Raw genomic sequence first — 21,960 nt, forward strand, 5'->3', positions numbered from 1 at the left:
CCTAACATAATGAAGATTATGAACCTCTCTATTCAATATTACCAATTGATTTTGAGTTGAAAGCTCATGTTCTAATCAATCACCTCCCTCATTGGTGCTGGTGTTGGCCCGGGATGGTCTGCGTTGTCCTTAACTTTTTGATTTTGCTTCGTATTTTCTGTTATGTTTCTTTATCAGTATCATTGTTAGTTGCTTTTATATGCTGGGTTGTATCTGGGCTTCCATGTGACTTTCCTATACACCAAATAGGAAAAGACCCAAAAAATAAAAATAAAAATTCTATTGGAAAAGACCGCTTGGTCGGTTATTGTGGGTCGACGATGGTACCACTACACCACAATCACAATCAAAGGTTATAAATGTCTTTTCATCTTATTAGGTGCTTTTATTTTTCCAATTCTTAATTATACGCTTAAGCAAAACTAGAAAGATCCAATTGGAAATTGATGACTGTCTATCCAGACTTGGTAAATATTTTGAGAAAAGAATCACCATAGCACAAGACATTGACGTCGTGTCTTCCATAGATGCTTTAACAGTCAAGTTCACTACTAGGTACTAGCTTTGTTGAAATGCAATAGCAAGTTGAAGTTCTCACAGAGGAAATGTTGCTTATTAAAATGATGATTTCGTGACTGTATGAGAAATATTAGTCATGAGTCAACTTCATAAATTTTATACACTAGGTGACATTTTGGAATCTTATTACATATAAAAATAAACGAGGAATCTTAAGGCTAAATGCAATGGTGGAGTTGAAGGTGTCGCTTCTTTAAATGATGGAAATATGGTATGATTCATTTAGGCTTATGCGTTATTTTAGGGTTTCAGTTATTTTGAGTTTATGAACTTTATAGTAATTGTTAGCGAGTCTGCTTTAGTTTCGCATCAAAACATCAATAGACGAATCAAAACTTTTAGAATTTGTTTTAGCATCTCTGCACTGTTCTGATATGTTTACCCTTTTTCCTCTCATATTTTTCTACCTTTTGCCTTTACTGCATGTGGTTCTGCTTCTTCTCAACGAACTCAGCAAAGCAACCTGGTTCCCCATACACTTGCTTTCTTGCGTAAGAGCTCTCACGCCCAATCCTGAAACGTGGCCCCTCTGGCTCATGTTTGATTGACACGTTCACACGGACCGCCAAATAATCACATGGGAATGTCACTCAAACCCGATCAAGTGTTCTTGCTTACAATTTTTATTGCACCAATTAATTCCACAGCCGTACGATTTGTGCAGTATCCTTTATTGAATCTCAAATGAATATTGGGACGTGAATAGAGGAGGTTAAACTCTATTCAATATTTTCGATGTTACCATGAATATGAATAATGTAATTTAAGGGCTCGTTTGATAATTATTTCAATTTTAATTTTTTGTGTTGGAGTATAGAAGAAAAAGAATGAGAATAAAAGTGAGAATGAAAGTAGAGATGTTTGAGAGGGGAGGATCAGAGGGAAGAGTAACAAAAGTGAAAACAAGAACTAAAAAAATCTATTTAGTTCTTGTTTTCACTTTTGTTACTCCCTCCCATCCACACCTTTTATCTTCTCTCTCAATTTCATCTTCACTCTCATCTGCACTCTTATTTTCTTCTATACTCTAGCACAAAAAACAAAAAACAAAAAAGTTTATCAAATAGGCCCTAAGTTTTTAAGCAATTTAAGTCATTTTTTTTCTCATTGGTGGGTATTTATATCTAAAGACGGAGCAAAAAAAATTCATCAACGTGGAGTATATATATTTTTCTTTTGATTAAGGAGGTGTTGCAATGGGGTGTGCACTAATTTTATGGGATGAGGTATCCTAATTTCCAGAAAATATAGTGATTTATTTTTTAATTTTTATGCAAGTAATATTATAGAGGGGGAATCGAACTTATGACTTCGAGTACATAAGTAAATTTTTTAAGTAAGAGCTCACCCTAGTCTAAAAGTAGCTCCACCATTATTATAACTAAATTGATTAAAATGACCTCTCTCCTCAATTATTGTTATATAGAGAGGATAATGCTAGGCTTACTACATTTTTATACTACATTGTCTATCATCTTTCTAAGGGCCAGTTTGACATTATTGTGTTGTGAAAATAATCACTATCTAATTTGCTGTGAGATAAATCAGTTGTGAGAGAAATCAATTTGTAGTTTGGTAAACTTTTTGTTCAAAGTGTTGTTGCTACTAATTCCCGCATAATTAAAAAATAATTGTCGTATAATCATTAAACTCAGCGCCTCTTCGAAACTGATTCATACATAATTAGAAAAATAAAAGTACCTCATTAGCTGCTTTCACAGCAATTTTTAACAATAAGTGATTTTCTCATAGTTTACCAAACTGGATGAGCTTCCTAAATTTTTTTTAAAATCACTTATCATTCCAAATAAGCAATACCAAATGGGCACTAATAAAGGTGGGCTCCACTTCTATTAAAAAGATAATATACAATGTGGTATAAAAATGTGGTAAGCCTAATATTTTCTATATAAAAAAGTAACTTGTCCTTGTGGGATATAAATTGGATCTTTTGTTTGTTAATGATGCGTTGAGACTTAAACAGCCGTCTGAGTAGTCACACGCCAGGCCATCCCAATCTAAGCAATTGTGTTAATACATCAGATATTTTGGGTCTAGAGTTAATCTCAGCCGTTAAATTGATCTAGCCATAGACATAGTGGGATGTTGCATCACATACCAACATGGCTCTCTCTCTCTCTCTCTCTCTTTTCAAAGCTTTCTTCGTCTCTGTAGGACTGTAACTGAGAAGGAAAGGGATCTCCAGTGAACTGCAGGAAGGAACATAAGGATTTTAGTGGGGCAAGTTTGTAGATAATTTGAACAATCTGTAAGTGGCCTTTCTTTCTCAGCAAATTCTACAGAAGGAAATTACTTGTACTCGATTTAATTTCCACCAATTTTGAGCTTTTTTTATATAAATGTATTTAATTTCTTGGTCTTATTAATTTGTACAATATTGGATTTTCGTCCCGTTACAATATCAGATGACATTAATTAATTTACTATTACAATATTGGATATTTTCAAATCAAGAGCAATTAATTGCAGGAAATTGAGTTCTAGAACTAATAATAATGATAGGTAGATAGATGAACAAATAAGAAAGATTTATGCTTAAATTAATATGTTTATTTAAAATTAAAGCACAAACTTGACTTTGATTCCTAAACAAAACTACATTAATAAAAAAAAACATAAAACTCTAGCTACTTGATGGATTTTAATTCTGTTTGAGTGTATCAATAAACCTTCCCTGAACTATATCATTGTTTGTGATAAAATCCAGAAAGTCGCTGAAGCTGAACTCTTTGTAAGACTGTGGATGTTGTTTGTCCACAAGCATTGGTGCAGGCCCTACTTTCTTGTCCAAAGATAGACTGTGGAGACTGGCAATGGAAAGCCTACTTTTCTCAGCGTTAACTGTTGCTCTGTGAAGAACACTTTTGTAATGTCCATTGCTCAGAACCTCCATTTGGTCTCCCAGCTGAACCAAGAGAGCTCCTTCGATGGCCGGGACCGATTGCCAGTTGCTGTTCTGGTCCTTGACCTGAAGCCCTGGACAACTCTGAAGCAGGATGGTTATGGAGCCATAGTCTGAATGGGGAGGCATTCCTAAGGCAAGCTCTGGTTCTGGACATGCAGGGTAGCAATTCACAGCCACTAGTTGGGACCCACTTTCAACTTCTTCTTTTAAGTACTTAGGGTTTAGCCCCAAGCTCTCTAAGACAAGCTCCATTATTTGCTCTTGTAGCACTTGCACAGCCTTGGCATAGTTTCCCATCTTCTCTCTGTCATAGAAATTTGCAGACGTTTAGACTTTAACTTAATTTAGCTAGGTTGCCTCCAAATGTGGCAAGAATATTCAATAGAGTTTCGAAAAGAATGTTTGGTTAACTTACTTGTAACAAGAAGGATTTGATGGCCAAAGATGGATCCATTTTGAAATAGGATGGGCGTAGTGCTTAATGAAGTCTCTCCAAAAGTGAACCCTATCCACAACATGATTCATACTTGTCCCGTACCTTACAGGTGCATGAACGCTATCCGAACCCAGAAGCATCTTTTCCTCAAGAGGCAGGTTGAAGAACTCGTTTGCAGCACTTAGGGCATCTTCCATGACCGAAGACGGGATTCCATGGTTAACCACCTGAAAGAGGATATCCGTTAACACAAGAGTTTAATAGGTTCGGTAAGTAATCATGAGGGAGGCGCTACTCGCGCTCCCGTGTTAAACTTACACGCTTTAAGCGCGCGTGAGTGTAAAAGCACTCCTGGATTGGAGCGCAAAGAGGGAATTGGAGAACAACGCATACAAATAGCGATCTTCGAATTTTAATAATAATAGTAATTGTAATCTTGTATGCATGCAACGTAAAACAAAAACAAACAATCGCAACGTAATTAGAAACGAGATTACATTTAAAGCCAATAATTAGTGAAATTTTGTCAGCCACCTTCACATACATGAGATGCAACAATCAATAGATGTAATACTAACTAAAAATTCTAATTTTGAAATCAAAATAACAATTCCCTATACATGTAGCTAACAATATATGTACCTGAAAGAAGCCAATTTCCTTAGAAGCCATCCGAATATTGTTGATGATTTGAGGCCTAATAGAAGGGCTTTGCAAGGAGGAGAGGTCAACAATGGGAAGAGTGGTAGAGAGCCTAGAGGAAGAAGGGTTTGGGCGTTGTGAAGGAGGAAGAACATAGCGTTGAGGCACATGAGGCACCCCCAATTTGGTAAGAGTGAGTGCACTTGTAAATGAAGCTTTTGTTTCTGCTTTTGATGATGAGCTCTTTCCCACAAGGTGGCTTTCCATATTTTCTGTCTTCAATTTTTGAGAGAGAGAGGGAGAGGCTTCTGCTATGTGTATACTATATCTGTGATATGGGTGCTATATTTATAAGGTGAACTTAAATAGTAATGTTACTCTTCCCACATTCTCACATCATCTTATGTCGCACATGAAGTGGATAGTCACATCACTTAAAAAGTGTCAATAAATCATAAAAGAAAAGAAAATGTTAAATTAATTTTAATTGATGTGATTGTCCACTTCATCTGCCACATAAGGTAGTATGAGAATGTGATATATAAATATGATAAGAGTAGCATTATTCATACTAAAAATGTTTTTTGCTTTTTTGAACAGTTGCAATGTATTGGGGAAGTTTGTATGGAATAATAGTAACACGAAAGTGCTTTGTTTTTTGGGGTACATAAATAAACGCAGCTTGAGTGAGGGAAGCATTTGGAACCAAGTGGTGCAAAATTTTGGGTTGATTTGATACAAGGCAGCCCATCAAAGCGGTGCTAAATTTCTGCTTGAAAGGGACCCACAAGTTAAATCTTGTTTATCTTTGTCTTTGTTTTTATTTTTTATATTTTATTTTTTTATGTTTTGCAAATAATTTGCTGGAAAAATGGAGAGGAAAGTGAGCTGCTAAATTTTATGCAGGTGGGTGGGAGGAGGTGGAGGGAGTGTATTTCACGTGCCAGATGAGAGGGCTGTTTTGTAACGTCAGAGAGGTTTTAAGAAGAAAGAGAAAGGAAATGTCTGTTTCTGCCGTATTATATTGCGACGCAGTTAACCTATCATTTGACCAAATTACTGCAATAGCCTCCGGATTTCAAAAATCACAATGCAGTATTTTATTATTATTATTATTATTATTATTTTTTTCATTCTATGGGTAGGAATATGTCTAGCCATGATATAGTTTGCCTCATCAATGGGCATGTACTTGAACAAAATTGTTATGCTTTTAGTATGAATTAGATCACTTTTCAGTCACAATTCATTATGATTTCATGAGGTAATTAAATTCAAGCATTTGTTCAATAACTATTTCGTTTTTCGTTTTTTCTCTCTTTGTTAAAAAAATCGGGTGCTGAAAGAAGATCATATGAGAGATGAGAAATTCTTTACGAGTTTGGGAGTTGAAGATAGGAAACACCTATCAGTAGAAAAGCAAATTCCGCTCAACTTCCACTAGGACACATGGTCATAGTGTCTCCCAAATACCCTTAAACCCAAAGCACCAATTGATAGTAGATCCACAAAATCAACACCTCCATCCCTCAACACGAAGATCTAATGGAGATCCACATCATCAACCCCAAAACTGCAAATGACACCACAACAGATGCCAAAAAAGATAAATATACACAAATCTACAAAGATCCAACTAAAAAGGTCAGTATAAAGACCTAAGAACAAGTAGGAATGAGACAAACCTTGCAAAACACAAGGGAGAAAAAAGCCTAATGAATATAATAATGTTAACAGCTTTCTTAACCGAATTTGACTATCTCGCACGTAACATGTAGAGGCTTACAATAATAATGTTATATCGCATGTTGTAGTACATATGGTCATATATTTATACACACACACACACATATATATATATATAATATTTTCTTTTTCAATGTCATTAACGATGGGATAGTTTGGATTTTATTAAATTAGTTTCTTTTTTCGGTCTGAAAAATGAGTATTTTTTACATACACATGCTTAGATATGCAGTAGGTAACACTGTTGTCAAACAATATTATATGTTATCTAGTATCAGATTTAATAACCTGTATTAGAGATATGGTTAGCATCAATAAATGTGATAATTTTGTGGAACATCCTCAACTGTATATGTTAATTTGGCATATATTCCAATTAATCTGGACAAGCAATTTTGTTCAAGCAAGATGTAGAGACATGAGCATGGGGTTTTCCTTTTCCATTTTTACTTGCTTGCCCAGCCATAGCTCGTCACGTTGCTGCAAAGATCACCAAGGCAAATGCAATGCGGGTATGTTTTTAGGTCAACGGGGTTTTGTTTGCATGTCCAACATTCTTATCCGAAGGATGGCTCAACTGTTCTTATATATATATATATATATATATGGAGAAACTTCCATCATGGATTTTGCTTCCATTCCATGCATGGTGTGTGTGTATATATATATACACACATGCCATACAATATGATTTTTGGAAATAATTATATTTGATTAGGTTTGAAGGAACCTTGATGGGTAAAAGCAGCTGGCTACGGTGGTTTCATACTTTCATGCATGTGGGAAAACCAGCAAATGATATTGAATTGATTTCAAGTTAGCTATATTCATTTTTTTTGTATCCAATCTATATTCATTTTTAAGTACCAAATTATATAGGAGGGATTAGTGAATGCACAATTTCACCTAAGTGCTTTTGAAATTTTCTTTTAAAGGAAGTGGGAAAGTGTTTGATAAAATGCCTCAAAGAAACTTTTCATAAGCTAGAGGAGGTTGAGGCACACGTGTGTCCATGTCCATATTCCCAGCTACCTGTCCCTCACTCTGACATATCTAACGTAAGAATAAGATCAATGGATATGCAATCAGCTTCCTTCGAATAGAAAAAAGGAAAAAAGCAGAAAAAGTATTTGGCGTTTGTGCGTTGCCTGAAAGATCAGCAATAAACCCTATTAGGCGACTATATTATATATGTATATATATATTTTGTTGTTCAATTCTTTGGATATGTATGTAAGAATTTAAGAAAGGCCATTTATGTCGGCTTTAAAATCGGAGACTACTTACAAGTTAAGCTTCAGACCAGGCCAAGGTCCTAGGTTAGGAGATTTTGGAGAGCATGCATGCTGCAGCACAAAACCTGCAGATGACCACCTGCCATTTTTGTTCTTATATCTTCATTTTTCGCTGCATTTTGTTTGTATTAATGATGCAAGTGCCTTTGAATTTGGCAAGTTGCAGCAGGTTGGCAGAGCAACGGAGGCAGACATCATTTTCTAAAAAAAGAAATTTATTTATTCAATTTTAATTCACTTATGGCCAGAACCAAATAAATAAATAAAAATTGATGAGGCTCAGGCTTCAAGTACTTTCTCACGTCCCTGTTGTGTTTGTAGCCTGTACCCTTGATCTTGTGCATGCAGGATTTAAAACTATAGAGAAATTTCATCATCAACATGTGACTGATCATCCCAAATTGATTTAAGGTCGAAAGACAGATGAAATTATAGCAATAAACAGAGAAGTGTAAGATCGTACTGGAATCGACTTCGGTTTTCAGGATTTGAGCAGTCTAAGACCAATCCTTGAACATGTTCATGAAATTCACAATCTTATAGAGAAGAAGAAAAGCCATTTATGGCTAAAGAAGAAGAAATACAATAGAGAAAGCTCTGAATTAAAACTTCGTTACAAGTTCCAAAAAAACATGGCCTCTGCACCCTTTAAGAAAACACAAGCTTTGTCTAAAGACTTGCTCTGTTAACGACTTTCAACAGAATCATAACTACTTTAACTAATTAACTAAAAACGTTGTCTTAATCTTGATCTTATCCATAGTTCCAGAAAATGTTTCCAAAATATGATTCTCTACTTCATGCTTTGTGTAAAGATTGCTATGCCTATTATGAAGAGCAACCTCTGGTGTGCAAGTATATAGTGCCTGTGTGCAGCTGCTGTTACTCAGATGTTGTGCCCGCAAGGAGTCATTTGGTAAACAAATTTCCACCTAGCATCATTCCATCAACGTTGATGTTCCTCCATAAGTTTGTACTACTACTTCATCGTCGCCTACTGCCAGATTCCTTTCTGTTATGCAATCATCAAAAAGTAATCAAAAACATTAATTGATCATCAAAGCAAGTTCAGATGCACCAAAAATAGAAAGTAAATCACTACATTAAAGAAAGAAATAGAGGGGAGCACAATCTCTTCTTTTTCTTCCCTTAATATGTGAAGAAATCAATTTCGAAATAAAAGTCAGGCAGAAACAAAAATAGACAACATGGAACAGGTCACCACCACTTGCTGCCCTGCAGCAGAGATGCCGTCTCCAAGATTTGAGCGACCTACAACTATTATGCCAAGGGTCATTTTTATTTATTTAAGTTTTGCATATGAATCATGAAACATTAACTATCAGAAGCCTAAAGAACAAGATAAGACTAAAAGAAGAAAAAACAGTATAGGATTGTAGATGAAGCATTTGCATCAGATAGTGTATAGCATATACACATACCTCAGGAAGTCGAAGATGAATCAGTTTCTGAATCACTTTTGCAAGGATCCAGGCCCTGTGTTAAGTTTGGGAAATGAGGAATTTTAGGCCAACCTTCCCTGTTTCTTTGTCAATTCATTCCACCACACATTTTGGATGTGTAGGCAGCAAAGGTTAAGTTATCTCCACCACATGCTGCCATGATCCACATTATTGAACACATCAAGTTCCTCAGAACTACCTATCCTGAAGCTTTCAACTGTGCTAAGAAGTTGCCTAAGTTGCATCAGGGACATTCTTAGCTTAGGGCAGTACATAATAAACACATCCTCGAGATAAGTGATGCCTCACAGCCACTTCTCGGGCAGTGATTCTAAATCCTGGATCCCCTCAAGAGACAGAACTTCAACTGATCAGAAAGAGGGAAATGTTCTTGATTGCCAGACTTCCTTTCAGTTGTCATGGTTAATAGTCTTAATAATATTTCATTGACATTCTTTAGATATAGTTCTTCAAATTGTGGATATAATGGGAAGGAAATCATGAGACTAATAGATGATGATGTTGCTGCTCAATTTTCTTCCACCATCCTCTCAAATTAGGAAATTTAGAGAGACTGAGCGTTTCGAAGGATGGAAAGAATGCTGCTGATGCTGTATTTTTTTTCCTCCAACTTCATATCCCCATCTTCACTTAATGACGATGGAGTTAAATATGGACTCCCCATGGACATCTATTTAAGAAATAACATTAACACAACAACAAAACAGCACTCAAATAGTCCACAACAATTTAACGCTTGTTTTAAGCAAACAAAGATAATACAAACAAATCATACCAAACAACAATGAGACAAACCAAACCTAATTTGAAAAGAAAAAAAAGGCTTAATACATGAACCGTTTTACTGAAAGCCTACATATTGGAAAAAAGGAGTATCATGTTATACCAGAACTAGCTGAAGTAAACCAAAACAACAACCGGCTTTCGGCATACGTACACACTTCTACATGGGTACACATTCAAATTCAAATAAACAGAGTAATGGTTGGGTTTCTATCATTCAGAATCTTGATTCTACAGAAAGTACAGAATATTTGCATCCCTCCTCCATCCTCCAGGCAAATACCAATATGAAAATGAGTATCATATCGATACCTTGCAAAACATTGGATGCATTTCGTTAGCATGTTATCAATTTTTTTAAATTTGCTTTAAAATATAGGTCCTCATATGATTCATATCATATCATCTAAATATATGAGGGGAAAAAAAAAACATTTGCAGAGTCGCTCATCTACCCTACCATCATCCATATACTAAGAAAAAGCAACATCCCAAGGGAAAAGTTTCATTTCCTACTGATTAAATTTTGATATAATATAGCATTATATATGGACTAAGTCTTGAATATTAATTATTTCCAAAACACTTTGATATTAAAAAAAGAAACAGAGAAAACCCAATTCAAGATTCCCAATCAATCAGCATTATTTACAGTAAAAGTTAGGCACCCATCTCAGGCGGCCAAGGCTGCCAAGAAACGAAGAAAATAAAAAACCCAAACCCCAATTCAATCACATCATACAAACAGAAACCACCAAATAACTCAACAAAAAAAATGTAAAATAAATTCATAAATTCATTTCTAAATGTCAAATAAACTGGGCGGTTGAGAGTTCTACCTGGGAGAAACACAGATTGGAGTTAGACAGAAACTAGGACTGCTACTGGGTGAGTTTGGCACGACAAACGGACTATTTCTTCATCCAAATTCCAAAGCTTGATTTTTTCGGATTTCTTTGAAGTTATTAATTTTTTAATTTTATTTGGAAGAGTAAAATTAACCCTTTTTATTTTTTAATAAGATCTTCTTACTCTTATTTAGTTGAGATAATTTTTTTTTCTTTTGGCAACAAATGTAACAGTAGCTTTTGAATTGACCTCAATTTGTATTTTGGTCCCTGAATTAACCAAATTAAGTCTCGTTTTACACTCTCACGTCACATGTCATATAAGTATTTTTAGAACGACATTAAATATTATTAAAATTTATAGATGAAAATGCAAATCGATGTATAATTCAATAACCTACAATTTAGCCAACAAATAAATTAGCTCCGCTGCTGCCGTCCCCATCTTTGGGTATCGCCAGGCAATATTCAATAAGCCCTTATGAGGTATAAGAACGACTATTTCAAAATAAGAAAAACAAAATTCAACTATTAGAGCAATTTCACTCATTTGCCCCTTGTCATAGTAAAAAGTACTATTCACATGGTTGTCCTTACAAATAGTATTGTGTGTTTCCACCGTTGCTATGACAAAGGGCAATTACTATTCATTTTTTTTGTTTTTTTCACAAATTTGTTTACCTAAACAATTCATTTGGATAATATTTTCGGATAAGATTTTTGGGTTCGTACGTGTCAATATTTATTATAAAATTCATATCTCAATCGGATAAAATTTTGGTATTTATAGAAGAAAAAAAATCAGTAATTTTTTGGTATTTAAAAAAAAAATTTCAATTTTTTTTCAATTTTTTATTGCACAAAAATTGGCTGCGTTGGATTGGAGAACAAATTTGATTGGAGAGCCCAGAGCGCGACACGTGGACTTTAGCGTAGCACGTGAGTACTATAGCGTATCGTCGGCACCAAAATGAGGGTGGGCTCGAGCCAGTTCTTTGGGTCCCACCTTGTGCCCGGGCTTGGGCTCCTCACTGAAACGGATTTTGGCATTTTTTCTCCCAGCCCGAGGTTCTGTCATGCCGCTGAAGTTGCTCTTATATCATACTCACCTCATAAACAACAAAATTATAAATTAATTGAATCTCGTAGAATGTTTCAATCATTAGGAATTTGCCTATTGCGATTATGAAATAAGGTCAATAAGAAGATAGAATTATTCAAATCATGACACATAGCAGGAAATTGCGATGGCTAGTTGATTTACGTGAATGAGTCTCCACATTGTATATGTACATTGTATATATGTATATATATATATATATATATCTTTTATTGAAGGATTCATGAAATAAGTATATTTGAGGAACATCCTTATAAGGCCCACTTCATATTGTATTTTATTAATTCAAACCATATATTTTGTAGATACTCATTCAAAGATCATTTCTACATAAAAATAACTTGAATCTGATATCATTTGACCACTCAATTGAATTATTGAAATTTTAATACTTTATTGAACCACTATGTTCATTGATTTTGTATGACATAATTGGATATCGAAACAGTTTCGATTTGTCTAATTTTTTGCAAAGATGATCTATGAATGTAGACTTAAAAAATAGATGGTTTCGATCATTGAAAAAATATTTGTAAGAGACTCTAAAGCGTATTCCTCAAATAAAATTATTTGAAAAATCTCTTTATATATATCCTTATCCTATATAAACTACCAACGTGGACTGGTCATAGCTGATTTTTGGCTTCAAAGTTATGTCATTGAAAATAATACAAGAACATGGCTATATGAGTAGAATAATGCACGCTTTAACAACTCCATCGGTTTCCTTTAGTTTTTACATAGTCAACAATCATTTTCCCAGTATAACAAATACCTTTTTCTATATTTGAAGAGGTGTGCGGGGTTCAAGGTTTACCTAATCTCTAGATAATGATGTTCCTTATCTCGTGTTAGGTGGCAATACAAAAGAAATTATAAAAATAGAGTTATAAGTGGTGAAATGTTGCATGTATAAAGGTAGGGGTGGTGAGTATGGTCTGGATTGGATTGATTTTACCATAAAATCACAACTGAATTAATTATAATAAAATGGATTTGGTTTGTTTTAGTTTTGACAAAAACCACTAAGGAACCTGAACTAAACCAAACCAATTTTGGACAATTTAGTTCGGCAAGTTTGGCCTAAGTACAATCCTTTTTTCTTTTACATTTTTCAACTTTGTTAGCTCAATTACAACATAAAAAAATTCATAACTTGCTATAATTTTTCATTTTCTAACACATCAAACCACCTTAAAATTCAACATGTCATGAAACTTCAAACGTCAGTAACTAATATTGTTACAATTCAAGGATCAATTTTCAAAGTTCCATTAAACTTCAAATTAATTAACATACTTATCTAAATATTATTCAATGAGAGAATTGCACATGTAAAATAAATACTAAAAAAGACAGTTCAATTCGATTTACGTCAGTTTATTAAACCTCGCAACTAATCAAAACATATATGATTTTGTTCCGTTGTAAACCGTTTTGACTTTTTACTACCAAAACCCAACCAAATTGGAATTATAATTCAGATCTGCCGTTTGGTCAATTCGGCCGGATTGATGGAGATATATATTGACCTTGTGCTTGATTGGATAGAGATGGGGCTTTTGGCTGTCTAGCTTTATAATAATTTACAAGTAAACTTTTTAATGAAGAAGAAAGATTCTGAATGTGCAACACCTCCACTAAGCCCATACCAACTAAACTTTTATATAATTGTTTCGGCAGCAAGAAAATGGTATGCACTTGAACCAAATAAAGGTATTATTTGGTAGGTGAATGACTTTCTTTTTATTGTATATTACGAACAACATCTTGTACCTTCACCTAGCTGTCTATATATGACATGTTTGCATTTTTAAAGCTCCTCAACTCTCTCTCTCTCTCTCTCTCTCTCTCTCTCTCTCAAACACAGAGAAGACTTGAGACATGGCCATTGCAACAGCTCTAGTAATTTTTCTGCTTGCAGCCCCAGCAGTTTATGGAGTGCAGCACACTGTTGGTGACACAGATGGCTGGGAATCAAATGTAGATTATGTCACTTGGGCTGCTAGTAAAACCTTCACTGTTGGTGACACTCTTTGTAAGCTCTTTCTTTCTCACTGTTAGTCAGATCTATACAACTGAAATTAAAATCCATATTTGTTTTATTTTTGGGATTCTGAGAGTGAATAGATTATTAAATTAAACTCATCTAACGGCACATAACGTGGTGGTGTGGTTATTTTAATTCTAGTTTACTTTCGATCAAAATTTGAGTATGGGCACTTGGCGAAATATGAAACATGTTACATATATATATATATGTGTGTCAATTTGATGTAACACCTACTGACCAAAATTTTTTATCTTACCAGTGTTCACCTATGGTGCTTCTCACTCAGTGGATCAAGTAAATCAAGCAGGCTACAGTAGTTGCAGTTCAAGCAATGCCATCGGAACCCATAGTGATGGGAACACATCAATCCCCCTCTCACAAGCTGGTCCAGTCTATTTCATCTGCCCTACTCCAGGTCACTGTGCCAGTGGCATGAAGCTTACAGTCACTGTTGTGGCAGCTGGCAGCCCCCCTACCACTTCTCCCACCACTCCATCTCCACCAGCCACAACCCCGTCTCCACCCACCACCACTCCGTCTCCACCCACCACCACTCCTGCCAGCAATAATGGTTCGTCGCCGCCACCCCCGCCACCTTCCGGAGCCGCAGCTCTTAGCATGAATATGCTTGGGGTTCCACTTGCGATGGCAACCTTGGTTGCATTCATGGGCTAGGGAGGAGGCAGTGCGGTTGATCTTTTTCTTTCTTCTTTCTAATAATTGACCAGACATTTGTTATGTTGTATTGTGTTGAATTGGTGTGATGTTAGATGAGAGATGTTAGATTTTTTATGTTTATAATATCATATCATATTCTAGATGGACGACAATTGGTTGTTCTTTTTGTTTCTGTTATTCTAATTTTATGTTTTAATCTTTAGCACTTTGCATCCATCACCAATTAAGTAACGCGTTTGACTTAATCAACCGGCCAAAGAACCTAACCCAAAAACTAATGGAATTTCAAGAGAATAAAACAAGAGAACAAGAGTGCTTTTCTAAAAAACCTAGCATTTATCCAAGTTATCCACCAAACTATAATCTTGTCCAAGATTTCTCCTTTTTTCCCTTTTGACTTAGAATTTAAGAAGAAAAAAGAACACACACGCAAAGAATTGTTGTTGCAAAACGTCCATGCAGTTAGGTTTTGTCAAAAAATCCGTTAGTTTGCTAATGTGGCATTATATGGAGCCCACAAATCTAATAATATTATGTTATGCAAATTTAAATGTTTAAAGAATTAAAGAATTTCAAAATGGAAAAATCATTTTTTTAAAAATTAATTAAAATTGTTAAAAAAAATTAGTGAGCCTAATGGAATGGACTATTCGTGAACACGTATATTAACCTTGAGAATCACAAATTACAAAAAATGCAAAAAAGAATGCAACCTGATAGTTTCCCAACCCTCTCGCATGTTTTGTAATAAAAAACCTCCACCAAATTAAAAATAAATAAATTTGATGGCCTACCCAGCCAGCCCAATACATTGCATCCCCATTAGAACCAGCCCAACAAGAGACATATCAATTTTTTGGGCTGGACCTATAAAAATTCATTCCTAGTTAGATCCAGCTCAATCCACAATATTCAACCCCCCCAACCTCTCCCTTTTTTATTAGCTAAAAATCCTAAATCTAAACCCTTTCCTCGTTCCTCCTTCATCTAACAAGAGAGAAAAAAAACAGACAGAGAGATGGCTGGTGAGGAAGAGAACAGCGAGTTCTACCTGAGGTACTACGTGGGGCACAAGGGTAAGTTCGGGCACGAGTTCTTGGAGTTCGAGTTTCGACCCGACGGGAAGCTCCGCTACGCCAACAACTCCAACTACAAGAACGACACCATCATCCGCAAGGAGGTCTATGTCACGCCTGCTGTTGTCAGAGAGTGTCGTCGTATCATTTCAGAGAGCGAGGTCTGCAAATCCTAATTTCTTTGTTTTAATTACTTATGATCTCTCTCTCTCTCTCTCTCTATTGGTTTTTGTTGTTGGGTTTTAGGGTTTATGGTATTTTGTTAATTAATTTGTTGAAAAAGGGTTCGTATTTGTTTAGGGAGATTTTTTCCTACATGGAAAGAAGAAACACTAATTTGGAGTAGTATATGATCTCATAAGCGCCCATCCCTTGCAAACCGGTTTTGCTAGGGCAACCCCCATGAGCCAGGGTGTGTTTATATTTTGGAATTTGACCATGTGGGTTTGTGTTTGTTTTGGGAAATTTTGAGGGGGCCGGGTGTATTTTATTATTTAATGGAATTTAGTTGTGTGAATTTGTGTTTGTTCTGGGAAATTTTGATGGGTTGGAGTGGAATTTGGGTTTGTGGGATTTCCTGTGTTTGCTTTCTCAGAATGTGAGGAGGGAAAAGATGTGGAGTTTCGGTGTAAGCTTGAGGAGACTTTTAGGGTTGGAGGGTTTTGTGGTTTTCATGTCTATTTCCTCAGAGAACTGAGGTCGAAGAGAATAAGATGGGTTGAGTTTGTAACCTGGGCTTTCATTTGTCTTGTGTAAGAGACATGCATGCATTTCATTTTATGACTGTTATAGTCGTGGAATTGAGGGTTTAGGATTTTCTATTTCGTTGTTGAGGAATCAAAGGAGATTGAGAAAAAAATGAGTTATTTATGTGTTTGGTTCTTGTAAGTAATAGATCAGTAGTTGTTTATAGATGTAATTTAATCTATGGTTTCAGTATTAATTTTTCTTTCAAGTTTCCTGGTTTCCTGCGTGGAGGTTGAGAGAAAAGTGGAAAACTTGAGATTAGGGAAACAGTAAGGACAATTGCGACTGTTCAGTTGTAATTGACTGTCGAGCTCCCGAACCATGACATGCACGGATGTTTATGATTGGACAGATATCACCAGGCTTAACTTTCTTCTTGAGATTATGAATGTCTTTTCTGTATTGTTATGAGATAAGATATGATTTTGCTCCTCTCACCATATTTTTTATTTTGTCTGGATAAGGAAGAGAGTTATGTTCAAAAGGTGGCATGGGGTACATCCCATTTATACTATAAGCATACATAAAAATCTAAAATAGGGCAGCAGAAAGTCTTATTCTCCTCTACTTTTTGGACCAAACAAGTAGACTGGTGAAACCTAAACTGTGTTGAAGAATGCTCATTGCTTCAAAAGCAAAGCTTTTACCTCTAGCCAAAGGCACCAAAACATAGATTAATCACCCTTCTATGCAATTCTTTTAATTGAAAATTTTCTCTATAGTTCTTCAGAGTTCAGAGTCTGTTTGTTTACAAATAGTCTGGTTGCTGACACAAAGGAGGCAAATATTAGAGGAAATAAACTTCATAAGTTTCCTGTTTTCAGGTGATACTATGGAAAACAATTGTATTAAGTTAATAACTGCGAGCTTCTGGTTTCCTGATGTTGTTTGTGACTCTTGTGATTTGATTTTATTGAATAAACATTTCTGTAGTTTGGGTTTCTCTGGAATCTTGCAAGCAATCTGAATTGTCTTCTTGTGTTAGTTAAAGTTAACACCATTTGGATTTTGGGAATCAAGATCAAGCAAATCACCTCTAAATGGTGGAAGTTCTTTTTCTTTCCAATTCAGCAATAAGAATTGAAAGAGTTGGGTGGCACTGTGGCATTAGCCATGTCTTATGAAATGATGGAAAACAAATGCCATTAATTGTATCTTTACTGAACAGTGGAAGTGCTTACCAAAAAGAAATTACACCGTGAAAATTGTTTCTCAGACTCTGGTTAAACTAATTGTAGGATTGTTACCCTTCATGTTGACTTTTCTTGCAAATTGATTGATATATTCTTCCCAGAATTTGGTTAGTGGAGTGTTGTTGTCCTGGTTTCCTAAATTGGTTACATTTTTGCCTATCTTTAGATCTTGAAGGAAGATGATGTCAACTGGCCAGAACCTGACCGTGTTGGGCGGCAGGAGCTTGAAATTGTAATGGGGAATGAGCATATCTCCTTTACTACTTCAAAGATTGGATCCCTTGTTGATGTCCAGAGCAGTAAAGATCCTGAAGGTCTTCGCATCTTTTATTATCTTGTTCAGGTTAGTTGATTTACACTTTCATTTTATGGTATTAAGATTGCCTTTCCTTTTCTGGATTCATACTGTATACATGGGGATCGATGGTTTTTAGCTCGCTCTTGTCAGTGCTGGTGTTCTGACTCAATGTGTAAATTGCTGTGTGGTGTGAACTTCTTTGGTCGAAATTTGTTTCTACTATTAATGGATTCTTCTTCACTTATATGTCTTAGAAAGAGAGAACGAATTATGCTAGTCTGTCCACTTAAGTATTCCATTTATGAGTCGAGACATCCTAGTTTTTTACCCTCTTATACGAGTTTTATTTTGACTTGATTTCTATTGTTTATGTCTGTCAGTGACTCAGCATGATGTTTTTTTAAACCCAACACTGTTTCTCAATTATGCTTGTATTTGATTGCAGGATCTGAAGTGCTTTGTGTTCTCACTCATCTCTCTCCACTTCAAGATCAAGCCTATATAAGATGCAACCGAGTATCAAGTGCCTACCAGACAAGTTGCATTCATGGGTTGTGTATGCTTTTCCATAGAGTTGACATTTTTACCATGTAGGCCTAATCATTGACAGTTTTTGTAATTTTTGGTACTTGGATGATTATGAGACTATTAAAAAAATGATTATGAGAGGGGATTTCAGAATGTATGCCAAAATGGAATGCTACAGTTTGCTGCAAACGCTCTAGATTTTCAATGCATTCTCCTGTGTGCGTGTGTTTTCGGGTTGCAGCCGTTGGGTCTCAAATCGGATTGATATAGTTTTAAACCCTTGTTCTGGAATTCTATAGTATTAGCTTGACCATTATGTCGAGTGCTGGCCCGGACAAAAATTATTTTTTATTAACAGTACGGCCGTGCGGCTATACTCTTTACATAGATAATGCCTTTTTTTTAAAAAAATTTATAATTGTTTTCCCCGATTTTTGTTTATGGATTAGAGTGGTTTAGAGCATTATTCATTATTATTAGGGCATTATTTGAGTCTCTATTGTCCCCTTTTGAGTTTCTACTTTTCCTGAGTTATTACCTGTATAAATGATTTACATTTTCACGTGTAATACTTGTATTGTACACATAAGTACTTATTTTTCAAATTTAGTACACTTGTTTTTACAAAATTTTCAATAATACTCACATTTTATTGAAATTTTTTTTTTAAAAATGAAATACTAATTATTCACTAAGCAATTAATAATTAAAACATAACTACTAATTAAAGTAATTAAAAAAGAGAAACTCATAATTCAATTGGTATGGCCGTGCAACTATACTTTTGAAAAATTCTGCTTATAGTGTAGCCGACCGGCTATACTCTGTGCAAAAAAAAAGAGAAAGCTTCAAGCGCTAGGCCGTTTTTGTTGGTTTTTTTCAAATAAATAATATAGCCGTGCGGCTATACACCTATTTTTTATATAAATAAGAGTAAAGCCGTTCGGCTATACCGGGGTCCTTTTTTATTTCCATTTTATGCATAGTACAGCCGTGCGGCTATAAAATTTGCATAGATAATGTGATTTTATTATTATTATTTTTAATTGTTTTTCCCCAATTTTTGTTTACAACCAAAAAAGCAGAGGAAAGATTTGACGTCGAATACTTTCTCATATTCATACTCAGACAGAAAGATGCCTTGCTATTTTTGTATCATCAGAAAAACGAGGGTGCTTTGAGTTTTAGTCATAACTACTAATTAAAGTAATTAGAAAAGAGAAACTCATTCAATGGGTATAGCCGCACGGCTATACGTTTAAAAAAAATTCTTTTTTCATAGTGCCGCCGCACGGCTATACCGTTCAAATATACTCCGTTTCAAGACCTGGCCGGAATAATAGGGAGTTTCACTAAAACACCCAAAATGGAGATTGAAATTATAAAAAAACCCAACACCCAAAACACTTTATAAACACACCCAAAACCCATCATTACACACACTCAAAACTTATTTATAAACACACCCAAAAAATATACAATTGTTGATTTTGGGGTTGATTTTGGGTGTGTTTCTATGTTTAAATAGTGCTTGGGTTTTTTTATAAATACATGTCTAGAATTGGGTTTATTTATAAATTTGTATAAATGGTATAGCCTTCATTTTTTTTTACGTAAAAAAGGGTATAGCCGATCGGCTGCAATGGGGTCTTTTTTTTATATGGTAATTCTGTTTTATGAATAGTAGAGCCGTGCAGCTATACGCTTTACATGGATATCGGCAACAATGGATTCTAAGCGAACAGATTGATTCTCATAAAGAATCTTGATAAAGTATCCTGATAGGGGTGGTGGGAATATATTAAAAGCCAAGATGCATTGCTATTTTTGTGTCATCAGAAAAACGAGGGTGCTTTGGGTTTTATTCATGTTATCTACACCCAAAATGGTGGTCTGCACACCCTTATTATGTGAGAGGTTATTAACTTTTTAACTTCCTTCGTTTAAGTTTTTGCTGCATTTTGGGTGTTCCTCTTGGACATAACTCTTTGGTTCTCATCAAACATTTAATTTTTTATCTGTAAATACAGTTTCCAGTTAGTTAGGAAATGAATATTAGTCGAAATTCATGAAAGGAAATTATATCTGTTTTAGTTTCACAGAACCTGGCTATCCATATGTATCATTGCTGATTTTCTCCAAACTATCTCACAGGATTTTGGCATCATTTTCTGGGAAAATTTGTAAATATTCTTAGCTCATAGTGTCTGCATATGTGTGTGGTCAGGTTGTTTAATGGCCACCTTTTACATTCACGATAGATGTGGAATCTAGTGAATTGGAGAAATATCATGCTTCTTGTTGCTGATGATGATTTTTTCTTTCTTTCAAAATTTTCAGAATTTCATGTGATGGTGCATGAATTGAAGTCATTGAAACATGGTTCTGGCAATGCAGGGAAAGAACTAAATTACCCATGGGTGCTAACCGATGTTGGTGATGTTCCTGCCTGTCCAAGAAATTCGAGATTGTGGAGTTGAAGATGACAGACTGATGAATGTCATAAGTGTGAGCTAGTGATGGAACAGGTAGGTTTTAATGTCTAGAAGCTTCCAGTTAAAAAACTACTGCAATTGTGCCACGCGTAAGTCCTTCCAGCTCAAGGTTGTGGGCCTGCCCTAGCGCTGATGGTTAGAGTAGCCAATTCCCTCTATTTTTTTTTCACACAAAAAAAAACAAAAACAAAAACAAAAACAAAAACTACCGCAATTATTTATTATAGGTGAAAAAGAAAGCAATTTTAAATGATTTCTGTGAAAAATACTACTGCAATTCTGCTTGTTATGTTGGTATAATAAGTTGAGGCCACTGTTAAATGACTTGGTACACTTACAGTCATGCCCAGTTCACTGAAAATTGGTGGAATTTCCTTTTATTTAATCACTTATCTGCTGCAGGCTTATGATTATATCTCACCAGTTATGCACTTCTCTGTTTTGGTGCAATTCATATAATAAAATGACTAGATGTCAACTATATTGACCATTGGGTGCCTATATTTCATTTTTAATTGGAGACGTTACTAGTTTAGTGCGAACCTATGAAGAACTTTTCAGAAAACTTCATTATGCATTACTGCACTAGGAAATAGGAATCCCTTGTACTGATTAACAGTACTTATAACCACACTTTTTCAGAAATATAGAGTTCTTCTTGTCAACAAGATTCTAAATTTGTACAGTTCCCGAAATAATTATTATTTCAATACTTTTGGGTCAGTGTCATTATTTCTCATAAAGCTTATAAGTTATATCATAGGATTACTTTTCAAAAGTGAGAAAAATACTTCATTGGTTAAGTTACGGAAGTTGTCGAACTAAAACTTCAGTATTTCCTTTCTTAATTGAAGTTTTTAACCGCTATGAAAGTGGAAGCCGGTTTGGAGTTACCAACTTGTTGGAGAACCTCCTGCCAATTTGTGTGTCTAAGTTGCATGAAGGTTGTGAAATATGGTGGAAAGAACCCTTAGTCATTGCATTTATGGCAAAGGATTTCTCATAGTACCTCGTTTACCTTCATATGTCAGGC

The 21,960-nt window shown here is 35.2% G+C and overlaps 3 protein-coding genes and 2 long non-coding RNA genes across 6 annotated transcripts; 3 read left to right on the forward strand and 2 right to left on the reverse strand.

The window, feature by feature from the left end:
- Positions 1-2,455: 2,455 nt before the first annotated feature.
- Positions 2,456-3,987, forward strand: LOC148917205 (uncharacterized). The gene is made up of 2 exons (XR_016126613.1): positions 2,456-2,848; positions 3,308-3,987. It is a non-coding gene; the product is annotated as an uncharacterized LOC148917205 (long non-coding RNA).
- Positions 3,112-4,918, reverse strand: LOC103331661 (2-oxoglutarate (2OG) and Fe(II)-dependent oxygenase superfamily protein). The gene is made up of 3 exons (XM_008234305.2): positions 4,584-4,918; positions 3,921-4,168; positions 3,112-3,809 (listed from the first exon to the last, which is right to left on the reverse strand). Exons 1-3 carry the CDS (start codon positions 4,848-4,850, stop codon positions 3,242-3,244), a joined length of 1,083 nt encoding a protein of 360 aa, XP_008232527.2. The 5' UTR covers positions 4,851-4,918; the 3' UTR covers positions 3,112-3,241.
- A 3,144-nt stretch (positions 4,919-8,062) lies between these two features.
- Positions 8,063-10,937, reverse strand: LOC103331626 (uncharacterized). 2 transcript variants are annotated; one of them, XR_016126594.1, is made up of 3 exons: positions 10,731-10,937; positions 9,067-10,203; positions 8,063-8,902 (listed from the first exon to the last, which is right to left on the reverse strand). It is a non-coding gene; the product is annotated as an uncharacterized LOC103331626 (long non-coding RNA). The 2 variants fall into 2 exon arrangements; XR_016126593.1 differs by having other exon boundaries at positions 9,067-9,778; positions 10,731-10,916.
- Positions 10,938-13,674: 2,737 nt separating this feature from the next.
- Positions 13,675-14,742, forward strand: LOC103331627 (mavicyanin). The gene is made up of 2 exons (XM_008234272.2): positions 13,675-13,897; positions 14,172-14,742. The coding sequence occupies exons 1-2, from the start codon at positions 13,744-13,746 to the stop codon at positions 14,585-14,587; spliced, it is 570 nt and encodes a 189-aa protein (XP_008232494.2). The 5' UTR covers positions 13,675-13,743; the 3' UTR covers positions 14,588-14,742.
- Positions 14,743-15,534: 792 nt separating this feature from the next.
- Positions 15,535-18,672, forward strand: MAGO (mago nashi family protein). Its single transcript, XM_008234273.2, has 3 exons — positions 15,535-15,827; positions 17,773-17,949; positions 18,350-18,672. Exons 1-3 carry the CDS (start codon positions 15,609-15,611, stop codon positions 18,407-18,409), a joined length of 456 nt encoding a protein of 151 aa, XP_008232495.1. The 5' UTR covers positions 15,535-15,608; the 3' UTR covers positions 18,410-18,672.
- The last annotated feature ends 3,288 nt before the right edge of the window (positions 18,673-21,960 follow it).

The sequence above is a fragment of the Prunus mume genome, linkage group LG5, assembly GCF_029339155.1.
Source record: "Prunus mume cultivar Tortuosa linkage group LG5, ASM2933915v1, whole genome shotgun sequence".
NCBI lineage: Eukaryota > Viridiplantae > Streptophyta > Magnoliopsida > Rosales > Rosaceae > Prunus > Prunus mume.

Excerpts from the sequence above, each read along its gene's own strand:
- LOC103331661 (XM_008234305.2), bottom strand. The coding sequence starts at position 4,850 with ATGGAAAGCCACCTTGTGGGAAAGAGCTCATCATCAAAAGCAGAAACA. Across the intron at positions 4,169-4,583 it reads AGGAAATTGGCTTCTTTCAG|GTGGTTAACCATGGAATCCC; the intron begins GTACATATATTG and ends ATCCTCTTTCAG. Across the intron at positions 3,810-3,920 it reads TCAAATCCTTCTTGTTACAA|AGAGAAGATGGGAAACTATG; the intron begins GTAAGTTAACCA and ends TTTCTATGACAG.
- LOC103331627 (XM_008234272.2), top strand. The coding sequence starts at position 13,744 with ATGGCCATTGCAACAGCTCTAGTAATTTTTCTGCTTGCAGCCCCAGCA. Across the intron at positions 13,898-14,171 it reads CACTGTTGGTGACACTCTTT|TGTTCACCTATGGTGCTTCT; the intron begins GTAAGCTCTTTC and ends TTATCTTACCAG.
- MAGO (XM_008234273.2), top strand. The coding sequence starts at position 15,609 with ATGGCTGGTGAGGAAGAGAACAGCGAGTTCTACCTGAGGTACTACGTG. Across the intron at positions 15,828-17,772 it reads GTATCATTTCAGAGAGCGAG|ATCTTGAAGGAAGATGATGT; the intron begins GTCTGCAAATCC and ends GCCTATCTTTAG. Across the intron at positions 17,950-18,349 it reads TCTTTTATTATCTTGTTCAG|GATCTGAAGTGCTTTGTGTT; the intron begins GTTAGTTGATTT and ends ATTTGATTGCAG.